At 39.3% G+C, this 13065-nt stretch overlaps 1 protein-coding gene across 1 annotated transcript; it reads right to left on the reverse strand.

Annotated features, from left to right (window-relative positions):
• Positions 1-11526: 11526 nt before the first annotated feature.
• On the reverse strand, positions 11527-12634 carry LOC109060494 (ras-related C3 botulinum toxin substrate 1-like). The gene has a single exon (XM_042738982.1). The coding sequence runs from the start codon at positions 12614-12616 to the stop codon at positions 12038-12040; it is 579 nt and encodes a 192-aa protein (XP_042594916.1). The 5' UTR covers positions 12617-12634; the 3' UTR covers positions 11527-12037.
• Between the last annotated feature and the right edge of the window lie 431 nt (positions 12635-13065).

The following is a 13065-nucleotide window of genomic DNA, read 5'->3' on the forward strand; positions in this document are numbered from 1 at the left end:
TCATTGTTTCATCACACTCTGTCCTTTACAAGAGGAGAGAGAAAGAGATGAGGAGGAGACAAAGGGGGGAGTGCCTCTCCTCCTCTTTCTTCTATCGGACACGCTATCATCTTTCTCAGACAGCCAAACAGGAGCTGGTGTAATTGAATTGAATGAGGCTATCTCCGAAATTGCCCACATGAATTCTATTGCATTATGCCAAAAGCGTGACCTGTAGAAAGCAAATGGTGCAGTAATTGTTTTATCTTCTCCTCTGTTGCTGTCCAATAAAAAGTTCATTTGATCTGTATGAAGGTAATAACCAAAACTAACCAAAACTTTCTTCTTCTCGTGAGATGCTTTAATGCATTTGCATAAAATAATTAACCTTTCCCATAAGCAAATGTAATATATGACACAACTGGCATTTTATCTCCAGTGATATTTCCATATATGTTAACTATAACATCATCACATGCATTGTATCCTTTGAAACTATTAGTTATGACCTATGGATATATGGATATATTTGTTATTTACATTTTTTTTGTGGTTTTTAATTCATGTCCTGACTTTTCTCTAGTCTAGAGGCAGGATCATGACAGACCCGTGTTTTGTGTACAAGCACATGGCCTTGTCTTTTGGGCCATGTGCTTGTGTTGGCTCGTTCCCTTGCCCCCCGCCCCCCTTGTTATCCTAGTCTTGTCGTGATTGTCCTATCTGTGCCACCTGTCGTGTCTTGATTAGTTCCCCTATTTAGATCTCCTAGTGTGCTCTGTCTTTTGTCGGTTCATTGTGATTGTTTCCTCAAACTGTTCCTCATATATGTTGCTACCTGTCAGCCTCGTGAGGTTATCCTTGTCATCCCTGAAGAAGTCTTTGTAATATCGTGAGTGTTTGTTTATAGTTAGTGTTTAGTGTCTTTATCTGGTCAGCCCTGTCTTGTTTGGTTATTTAGTCCTTACCCTAGCTATTGTTTTCCCCCCTCGTGGGTTTTGTTTTCCCCTTTTTGTCATCAATAAACCCTTTGTGTTGAGAATCCTGTCTGCACTTGAGTTCCTCCCTTACCAACCCGTAACAGAATGAACCGACCAAAGACCTCAGCAGACAGGAGGTCCTCCAGCCCACTACACCAGTGGGAGTTCCGCCAGCAATGCTGGAAGTCATCCCCCACCGACAGGAAGGGGATCACCCTCCCATACTCTCCCGAGGGTGAGTGGATCCTTCATAATTATGCCCGGCTGTGGGAGAAGTTCTCCCAGGAGGAGCCGCAGGCCTCCCCCCAGAGGTCCCCACCATCGACCCAGCTGCCAGTGATCCCAGAGGGTCGTCTCCTGGCCGTCACAACACTGGGGGAACAGGCAGATTCCCCCCAGAGTCCTGAGGCGCCTTCCACAGCCAACAGTCTCCCCAGGAAGCGAGGGAGACGATTGTCGTGGGAGTCAGCTTCAGAGTCGTCGGCGTCAGAGTCTGCCCTGCCTGAGGCCAAACTCCCCCAACCCGTCTCTCGGTTCCAGCTGTGACCTCTGCAACCGCGGCCAAGGAGGAAGAGGAAGAAGGGGCCTGCCGGTCCTGTGACCCTGTCTCCTCCTGAGCCAGCAGCGGATAGCGCTGGCGTGCCCGAGCCAGCAGCGGAGAGCGCTGGCGTGCCCGAGCGAGCAGCGGAGAGCGCTGGCGTGCCCGAGCGAGCAGCGGAGAGCGCTGGCGTGCCCGAGCGAGCAGCGGAGAGCGCTGGCGTGCCCGAGCGAACAGCGGAGAGCGCTGGCGTGCCCGAGCGAACAGCGGAGAGCGCTGGCGTGCCCGAGCCAGCAGCGGAGAGCGCTGGCGTGCCCGACCGAGCCAGCAGCGTTGAGTCGTGCCCGAGCCAGCAGCAGAGAGCGCTGGCATGCCCGAGCCAGTGAATAAGAGAACAGGTTTCAAGTCTGCTGTCGTGAGGGCGGAGGAGAGAGCCGCGGGCCGACTCTGCAGCAGAAACTTTGATACAGTCTGTCTCGTCTCGTAAGGAGATGCCGGTTTATTATAGCCGCCAAAGCCTTGTCTGATTATTTGTCCCATCTTGTCCAGATCCTGGAAATCCCCACCAGTCCTGTCTTGTCCCCTGACCCTGTCCCCAGAGATCCCGAGCCAACCACAGTTAGTGCTACTCCTGACCCAGTTTCTGTCTCCCCTGATCTTGTCCCGTGTCCTGTGAACGTTGCCCCGTGTCCAGCTGATGTTGTCATGTATCCTGTTGGTGTTTCCCCGTGTCCCGTAGGTGTTTCCCCGTGTCCAGTAGATGTTTCCCCGTGTCACGTGAGTTCTCCTGTCATGTCCTCTGTTGTAAATGGTCCTGAGACCACCTCCCCACCCTAGACCACCCAGACCTGCCCGAACCCCTCGTTGTCAGCCTTCGTCCCGTCCTCCTAAGATGCCTACACCACCCACACCCACCCTGGTCCTTGTCCCCCATGAACTTTGTGGTCCCCCGCCTCCTCCCCCTCCCTGTTTTGTTTTTTCTGATATGCCACCACCCTAACCCTATTTGTTTTGTGTTTTTCATGTTTGCCCTTATTACTATTTGTCATGTCGTGTTGGTTTTTGTCTCTGTCCCAGTCAGTCATGTCCTGCGTTTGATGTTCCCCTTAGGGAGCGTCTGGAAGCCGCTCCTTAAGGGAGGGGTTCTGTCATGGTCCTGCCATCATGTCCTGACGTTTTTTCTCTCTAGTCTAGAGGCAGGATCATGACAGACCCGTGTTTTGTGTACAAGCACACATGGCCTTGTCTTTGGGCCATGTGCTTGTGTTTGGCTCGTTCCCTTGCCCCGCCCCCCTTGTTATCCTAGTCTTGTCGTGATTGTCCTATCTGTGCCACCTGTCGTGTCTTGATTAGTTCCCCTATTTAGATCTCCTAGTGTGCTCTGTCTTTTTTGTCGGTTCATTGTGATTGTTTCCTCAAACTGTTCCTCATATATGTTGCTACCTGTCAGCCTCGTGAGGTTATCCTTGTCATCCCTGAAGAAGTCTTTGTAATACCGTGAGTGTTTGTTTATAGTTAGTGTTTAGTGTCTTTATCTGGTCAGCCCTGTCTTGTTTGGTTATTTAGTCCTTACCCTAGCTATTGTTTTCCCCCTCGTGGGTTTTGTTTTCCCCTTTTGTCATCAATAAACCCTTTGTGTTGAGAATCCTGTCTGCACTTGAGTTCCTCCCTTACCAACCCTTAACACATTTGCCTTAAATCATCCTGGCGACCCATTTTGTACGGTCTGAAAACCTGTGGTCTAGTCCAGAGGTGCCTAATCCTTGGTGGGGGGGGGGGGGTATCACACACACATATATATATATATATATATATATATATACACACACACATGTACACACACACGTACAAAGTTATTTTTTTAAATAAATTAAAGAAGCAAATTACAAACAATAAGACAAATACATTAAATACAAATCCTTTGGGCTTTACTGTCCATCATCCAGAGATGATAATGCTCACTGAAGCGCCTTAAAAATTGTACCATACTGATTATTTTTATTTTATTTTATTTTTTCATACAAAAATACATGAAATCAGTCCTGGAGTAATCAAGAAAAGTAATGGGTTGAAAGTCACATGTCTCGTGAGTTTATATTTCAGATCTGAAGAAGATACCAAGAAAAATTAGATTCCTGCCATTTTTCTGAGACTATTTCTAGCATCCCCCTACCCCTCTTTGAGGAAAAATATTTACCAAATGTATTGCATTTTACAAACTATTTTAGTCATTATACATTCCACTACATAGTTTGTCAATTATAAACAATAGACAGAATCTTAGACATTGTATAAGTGATTTATTTGAGTACTAGAAGAATACTATAAGAATAATTTTTGAGTGATAAAAAGAAGAAGAAGAAAAAAGAATTAACTATGTATGCCAAGTACATACTGTAATTGTTAGACATACAGCATTCACACTGAGAGCTGCTCATACAGTCAGCAATCACATGCTGATGGCCGTTCATACAGCTGGCCATATAGTCAATAATCACACTCTATGGCCATTCATATAGACCACATTCAAACTGATAACTGTCATACAGACAGTAATCACACGCTGATGTGCAGTCATACAGATGGTAATCATGCAGATACTGCCACATTCCCCACAAAACACACACACATATAAAAAACATTGAAGAAAAAAAAAATTTTGAAGAAAAAAGTTACGTCCCCAACAGATGACAGGTGCGTCACAGGATGTGTCATGAGCCATGACGAGAGAGTGCAAGAATTCAAATAAACAATATCTCCATATCTTTGACTTTTGTTTTAGTGGAGGGTCTCATTCTGTTTGTGACACTGTATGCTACAAAACCATGCTGCTTTTTACTACCAAGATGCAGTTTATTTATTGATTTGTCTTGTAGAGTGGAGTAGTAGAGTAGAGCAGAGAGAATGAAGTAGTTTCTACATTTTAGGAGTTAAGTTGATGGTATAACACTAATAAATTTTAGAAAACTCAAAAAACTTTTAAGTTTGTCAAACTTGTGTAGCAGTTTGTTGAGCTAAATGAAAAGGTTATATAGAGTTTCTTCTATAGACCAAAACAAGTATTTTATACTCATTGAAATGGAAGACACTTCACAGAACACATAACATTAATCACCCCAGTGGTGACTTAACAACTAAATGTAATCAAAAACTTTACATTGAGCTAAAACATTTATTAATATTGAGTAACAAATGTTTATGTCAGAAAGCCTGTCCTCAGAATAAACGTTCAGCCATTGTTTTCCTGCCATTCTGCATTCAATGTCACACACACACAACGGCCATATACAGATATATCACTAATGCAAGACTGTTTATTAAATACATCAGTTTCAAGAATTTCTTTGCCAACTCTTGATTCCCTGACTAGAATATGGTCCTTATTTGGCAGCCTCAACCAGCTGAATCTAGATGTAGTCAAACTTCACAGTTTGTTATCATAAGTGGATGTTTTTACAGGGAAAGTTAATCGTCTTTCTCACTTGGCGGTATTATGTCTAGTACAGCTTCACAGTGTTTTCTTTCTTTTACAATGCATTTACAATAAAATACTTTTTTCCCAATTATTTATTTTATCTTATCTTATTTTACCAATTTCTTTTCTTTTTTTATATCGGAAAATGAAAAGAAAGTATGATATGGTAGATCACCAATAGCCTGGATTGTGGAGTTACCTGTTGAGGATCATTCCAGAAAGCATACTTTATTGTTTTATCACTTCAGTTGATTGCATATACAATAGTGGATACATTTGCATTGGGACACTAGGGCCCAGTTTCACAGACAGAGCTTGGACTAAGCCAGGATTAGGCCATAGTTCAATTAAGACATTTAAATCATTTTTATTAACATGCCTTAGAAAAAACATTACTGGTGTGCATTTTGAAACAAAACAAAGGCACTAATATATTTTAAGATCAGTCAGTGCAAGTTTCTTTCTGTTGAAACAGCTCTGATTTACACTTTAGTCTAGGTCTAGGCTTAAGCCTTGTCTGTGAAACCGGACTCTTAACACTCTGAAGTCGATTAACGCGTATACGCGTTTTGAGGCATTTTGTCCTGATAACCCCGAAAATAACTTAAATTACACTTTCAGTTTTGATCGTACAGATAAGAGCAATACATCAATCGAATCTGTAAAGGGTCTACTTTTTTTTTGTATACAGACATAATAACAACAAAACTTTGTGCATTTATAAAATAAAGATAACAAAGAAGGAGTGCTGTCTGCAGCCTTTTGTCTGTGCTGATCTTCATTTACAAATGCGTCATTAAAATGAACTGTAACTCAGTGAATACTCAACACAGAGACATGAGAGAGATATCTATAGAAAGCCTGACATGTCTACTTTTAAACTAAACAAGTGCTGCCGAAAACAAATATTCTGTGATAATGTAATCCATATGAAAACAACGCGATGTCCGTTTTTCACATCTCCTTCATTATCTTCTAATGCGAGACGCGAGCCCCTGCGCCGAGCAAGCTTTTGAGATTCAAATGTTTCACTGAAGCGCGCGGCTTTTGAATACGCCCACACAACAGAAGACAACGCAGCGAGACTGTTCTTCGAGTTCTTTTACCAACAAAAAGTGTCTTAGAAAATTTAAATCAATATATTGTTTTCTGTAAGTGAGTAAACAAGATGATTTTCACATCATTTAGAAAAAAAAAAAAAATTCTAGGCTACAAGCTCCAGTTCTCAAAAGTCCTGGGAACCAAATGTTCTGTATGTGTTTTATTGCCTTTTTCAAGTGATTTAACCATTTTTAGTTTTTTCACTAACCACGCATAACATTTTTTTTTTCTCAAAAAAACACAATCATGTACATACATGCTGCTCACATATTTATATAGCCCAGTTTGTGCTTATTACAGTGAGATTAGACTTTTAGCCATTTAGATATTTATAAGAAACTGAAAAAAGCACAAATGTCAGGGCATGACAAAACTTCTCCAGGCCCCAAAAATACCCTTAGACTCCAGAGGGTAAAGGACTGTTTTATGGTATGGTGGAAATGAAACACAGTTTTTCTGGTTTGATTATGTTGTTTTAAGTTCCACAAAAATACACTGTTAATTTACTCACCCTCGGTCTGTGCAAGAAACTCACTGATGACATTATTTATGGCACTATGTGACTTTGCAACTCAATATTTTTAATTAGAGGATGAGAACATCAGTTGTGGACACCTCATTTTTCCAATATCTTTTGTTATTACACATGACTATGCAGATTTTATCTGTAATTTGCAAACCTCTAGTAGAACATCAATTATGTCCAAGTGTAGTTTGATTTTAATGTGTTTAAATTATAACATTTCTAAAGCATATATAGCAAATGTTAATTATATTGGATACATTTAGAAATTACTTTTGGTGTAAGGTAGTTGCCATGCCCCTTGGACTGTTTTGTGTAATGTGTTTTGTGTTCTGTTTTGCTTCATGTTGTGATTTATTTCCATGTTTATTTAGTGTTTATTTGGTCATGTGTTGTTCACCTGTCCCCCTGGTTATGTCATGTATAAGAGTTCCTTTCTGTATATTCCTCATTTGTCAGGTCTACAAGTTATGTTTGCATGTCCTTCCCATTGTGGATTACTCCTGTGTTTGATCATTTAAGGACTGTTTAATGCTTCTCCTTATCTCCTGCGTTCCTTCCAGCAGGGAATTATGATGGAAGACCTGACCAAAAAACAGTTACCTCCGTGTGTTCCCTCCATTTTTGTTTCTGTTTTTAATAATTGTTTTGTTTTCGTAGTGTTCCCTTCATGGATGCCCTCCTTGGTCCCGAATACCTCCTCCTCCTGCTGAAGCAGGGGGAAAGATTACCTGATGACCAAACCAGAATCTTCCTGGTCCTCACCAACCTCTCCAGCTACCCAGATGACACACTCATTAAGATTTGATTACATTAAGAAACAAAAAAGCCTTCTCTCCCCTAAAAATTGGCCACACATTCACATTCACTTTGTGCGCTCTGGCGCAGAACCTGCCTTCCGCGTTGCTCATCTGTGGACAATTTAAAAATGTTTGATATAAAGGTTGCTGTCCCATTTTATACAGGGATTGTTCATTTAAAAAAAAAAATCAAATTATACTGTATTGTTAGTTTCATGGTAACATGCAATCAAGGTCTTCGGTTACTATACAAGATACAATTTCATTTAGGCTACTTAACATGTACTGTGACATTTTCACTTGTTTCATATTATAAACTCCTTGAGATTTTAAAGTCAGTTTAATAGGGTTGAGATTCAAGTTAAATCTATTATATGTAAAAAAAAAAAAAAAAAAAACCTGAAGGTCTTTGAAACATCTGTCAATAAAGCATTTTTTTAAACAATGGCACTTAAAGTTTTGAACTAAAACATTATTTCAACCATATAGCCTGTGAATGAATAAAAATGCATACTTTTCAATGAAAGAATACTTAAAGAGAGTGTATGTTGCTTCTGGTGTTTGGATTGATACTTCAATATAATGAGGTCCAAGGTTAAGAATAGCCAACACTAGGTTTTGTTTGTTTGTTTTTTTCAATGTATTTTTTCTCTCTCTCTATTTAACAGCATTAACTTACATTGAAATACGTCTTCCTTCAGGTAGACTAAATGTTTTCCTCCCTTGCTAAATGTTGGGCTCATGATAAATAAGTTGCATTCGCCTCAAACTGATTTTGTAAAATCAAAACCTGCGGACGGTGAACCTTGGGGCAGTTAGCGCAAGTCACACTCGCTGTGAAGCAGGAACAGCTGGCAGAGGATTCCACTTGGTCTTAAAGCCTGCCTCAACATTCACATTCACAAATAACAATGATTTTTGCAAAAAGAATGATTAATTATCAATTGACAATTTATTATTATGGTCTGGTGAAAATAATAATATGGGCTGCGAGGAAATAATAAATAAAAAAAGGAGGGCTGCTGTGAGTGCAGGCAGGATATTTCAACCCAGTAGCATGACAACACATGGCCCTTGTGGCCAAAAAACAGACCGGCCCACTGGGAATCCTCCTGGTGCTGCCGATTAGCCAATCTAGGCCTGATAAATATATATATCAGGATCAGGATTTAAACACTACAATAAACACAAGAATTATCTGCTGATGATAATGATGACACGATTCTTTTTATATTGGAAAGTGAGATGAATAAAGAGTGTGTCTGGAGAAGGGAAGTTTCGTTTATCAAGTTAGTCTGTGATTTTAGCAACACAGTTTCAAATCCTAGGTTGTGTTTTTTTTTAATTTTTTTTATATATAATAAAATAATATATAAAATGATTAATACAAATGTGTTCTGCAATTCACTGGTTTATGTTACACCATTTTTATTTATTTTTTATTTTAGATAGAGCGTGTCTATTTTACACTAAGCAACCATTAGCGACTGAATTCAGTCCAGCTGGAGGGGGTTTGGGGTAGTTCTGTAATGCTTGTGGGGGTTGAAAAATAAAGGTGTGAATCTCTGGCTCTTTCATATGGACAGAATCTGGCAAAGTGTTTTCATGCCTCGTTGGGTTTGGCTTTTGCAATTTTTGCAACTGCATAGGCCTAAAGAGTATTACATACAATATAATATGTTTTTGTTTTATCGCAGGAGAGATGAGGAGCTTCTGAGAGAGAGACAAAGAAACTGGTGAAAGAGATGCGCATCTGCTAAAGAGACAAAAACTTTTGTTCTTAATATAGCCTATGCTGCTTTGTACTATTTCCAGTTTTAATTGTACAGCAAAGCTGCAGTCGTTTTGGCAATACAAATGTAAAAATATAGTGCTGTAATAAGAAACTGTCTCGAGACATCACGTAGGCCTAATTATTTTTAGTTTAGTTTTAAAATTCCTTGTTTTATTGTTGTGATTATTTTTTTATTGTTATTTTCTTTTAAGTAAACCACTTTGAATTACCAGTGTGTATGAAATGTGCTATATAAATAAACATGCCTTACCTTGCCTTGCCATATAGCTTTTATGTTGCAAAGCCGTTTTATTGATAAAGTTCCATGGCTGCACTGACGAGAAGATTCCGTGCACATGTATGTTTCCATGTGTGTGCAAGTGTGTGTCTGCACTGTATGTGCATAAAAAGAGAAAGCTGCATAAATAGAGCGTGCTTATAGATATTAAAAGGAAATTTAGTATGGAAAACATGTACGCATTGTTATCATCCTATTTGTTTGCTTGTTCAGTGTCTTTTTGGGTTTTGGTTCTTTTTGCTGTTTTAGGTGGTAAAACCTTTGAAATAATAATTTGGCAAAGTCATATGGACAGTGCTTAATTTGAGCCTGATCCTATTCCAGAAAATTTAAAATTTTGGATTTTTGCTTTCTGGTAATTGTTTTTAATGGTAAACAAACCTGGCTTTTTTGGGATAGCAACAGAAATAGAGGAGGAGATGGGGGAATGCTGGAAAAAAATTGTAACTGGGATGGTTATTCTATGACTGCTGCTTATTCATAATGATGATTGACAGGACTGAATGATTAGGCTCCTCCTGTGTTCGGGACAGATTTAAATCTAATCAATCCGCTCAAACCATTTCAGGAGTTGGTCTGGGCCACATTCCAGATGAAAATGGACAAGTGTAAATGCATCTGGTTGTTGAAACCACAAACCACTTAAATTTTATCTCCTCCAAAATGTTAAAATAATAAACGTGTGCGAGCGTGTTATAGGCTATCTGACATGTTAAAGTCAGATAAGACAGTTCTAATGCTACACACATCACTGCAGATGAGATAAGTAGGCTATCTCTTCAGCAAGCAGTTGTGAAAATTGCAGCAAACAAAACTGAAAGTAAGTCGCAGACACTCAACACACAATTTTCTCCATTAAAAGTAGTGAGACTGATGCCTGTTTCACACATACTCCACCTGCAGTCCGTATGCATTGTGTTTTTTCCACACCCATGTTAATGGATTAGAGCGTTCACACTGCATGCGGTTGCTGTCCATCAGTGCGTTCCAGGAGCGGTGCGTCTGCAGTAGTGCAGCGATCGTTTAGGCATCGAGTCTATTTTTGCTGTACTGCACGCACTGAATTAAAGTGACAGTGCATTGTTTGCGGTACAAATAAACATGGATTGATACGGAATTGTAGTAATTTCACAATAAATTGATACAACTAAAGTCTACTGTGTTTCATAGTCAACATGTGCTTTTTTGGCAAGGTTTAAAACAAGAAAAAGTGCACATTTTAGGCAACATAATAGATGCATTTGTGGAGGTAGAAAAACAAAGTAAAAGTCACAAGAGTTGACTGTTTCTGTCAGTGGTGAGTTTTAATTTTAAATGTTTGTGATACCCTAACAAGAAAAGTAATCTAAATACTGTGTTTATACCTGTTGCCACTTCTTTGAGCAACTTACTGTAATATACAAACCTAGAAGTCAAATGCATGAATAATACGTTGTTTATATTTATTGAGTTTAAACCATAAACTGTACATAAAAACAGGTTTAAACGAATGTCTATGAAAGATTGTTACTGTACTGTGATAAGAGGATCACAATGCTGAAAAAGTATTTTCAGTAACAACGTTTGGATTTGAAATCAAAATAATGGATAAATGTTGTGTTTGTGGTAAGCAGCCGTGGATCAGTAGCAGACGTGTCCTATGTGAAAGCAAAATGAGTCTGTGCTGCTTCTGCACCACATACCTAAAGCACACGGACTGCATACACACTGCAGGCGGAGTATGTGTATCTCTGATGCCGCTCTATCTCCTATTGCAGTCTTTGATCTTGAAATTAGCTGATAATGAATAGTGTCTATATAAACGCAGTGCATATGTTGCTTTCGTTTATGTGAACTTAAATTAGCCATTTAGCCTATAGCGCAAGAATTGAAGATCAGATTTATATCCATTTTGCGGAGACACATTCATGTGGCCAGTTGTAAATGGAACCGTTTTAACAAATCAGATACATATCCAACCAGAGAAAATGCATAAAGTAGCCAGGTGTTAACAGGCCCTATGTAACTTTGAATATTGCAGCCGGAGCGACTTCTCTCTATGACGTATATGCTCAAACTAAAATAGTCAGAACATAAGCACATTTTATAGGCATACTATAGCAATTCAGGATAAGATAAAAACACATTTTGGAAGACTGATTCAAGACGTACTCACTTATTATTTCAATTTTGTACATTTTGAGCAAAAAAGTTACCATAGTGTACTTTAATACATTTATTTTTGCATATCATGTGCATGTTATGCACTTTCATGTAAAATAATATTTGGACAACTATAGCAATTGTGACATTAAACTCCATTAGCAAACCAATGTATCCTTAGCAGTACATATTTAAACAAACAATGTGCATTTCAACATATACTTTAACAAACTGATGTAAAAATGAACAATCAAATGTGTATTAGGTCAAAACAATATAACCAATGGGTTTGTCATTAAAGCATCCATTCAACTTGTAAACCAATGCATTTTTACACAATACATACAATATGTATCATTTCCTGAATGGCCTCTCATAGTCTCTTCTTCCCATCATCTCTGAGATTGCAGCTGGTGTGTGTTCAATCAGTTTAGAGGATTAAACACTTTTTCTGTTTTTTCTTCGCCGTGGACCGGTGTTGAACCGCATGAATGGCTTCATTGAACACGGTCTTAATGCCAGTCTGTGTTAATGCTGAGCACTCCAGGTACTTCACAGCTCCTATTTCTCTGGCCTTTGCCAAGCCTTCAGGGTGTGTTATTGGGACTTGTTTTTTCTTTTTCAGCTCTTCAGTGATGTCCTTGTCGTCTCTCAGATCAAGTTTAGTCCCAATGAGAACTATCGGAGCACTGCGGCAAAAATGTCTGACCTCTGGCCACCACTTTTCACTGACCTTTTCAAATGAGGCTGGACTCACAAGAGAGAAACAGATCAAAACCACATCCGTCTGATGGTAGGAAAGTGGTCGAAGCCTGTCATATTCCTCCACGCCTGATGTGTCCCATAGTCTCAGGTTCACTTGATTCCCATTGACAGTCTCATTTGCAGTATAATTCTCAAACACAGTGGGGACAATCACCTCTGGAAAAGCACCGGTGGTGTAACTGATCAGAAGGCATGTTTTTCCCACAGCCCCGTCCCCAACGATCACACACTTTATATCCGGCATCTCTGTTAACTTTGCATGCTATCCTGTTAACTTTTTCTGTTAATGCATCAATAAAAGTTGATCTTACAGTTTAACAGACAGTGATTCCACAGAAAATAAGTACAGAGTCAAAGGAAAATGTAAAGTTTCAGTTTGAAGTTAACTTGCCTGACTGCATTCCAACACATTTGTCACTCTTCCAGTTAAACCAACAGCCACACCCCCAAACCCTCATTAGGTCAGAAGTTTAAGAGAATGACTGTGTTTTACAAAATATAACAATATAAAATCATTTGGGAAAACCTTGCTTTTAAAGTGTGTTAAAATATCTCCATTAAAATGTCATAGGATACAATAAGGACTCTAACTTAAAAACTCCCAAAGAAACACATTAATGTGAGATCACTGTGAAAAGAAAGAATTAAGAGTGCATTATTTGTACTGCTTTCCTTGAGAGAAAACAATATACA

Source organism: Cyprinus carpio, chromosome B15 (genome assembly GCF_018340385.1).
Source record: "Cyprinus carpio isolate SPL01 chromosome B15, ASM1834038v1, whole genome shotgun sequence".
NCBI classification, from domain to species: Eukaryota; Metazoa; Chordata; class Actinopteri; order Cypriniformes; family Cyprinidae; genus Cyprinus; species Cyprinus carpio.

What these genes read in the sequence shown, in the direction of transcription:
- LOC109060494 (XM_042738982.1), bottom strand. Translation starts at nt 12,616, where the DNA reads ATGCCGGATATAAAGTGTGTGATCGTTGGGGACGGGGCTGTGGGAAAA.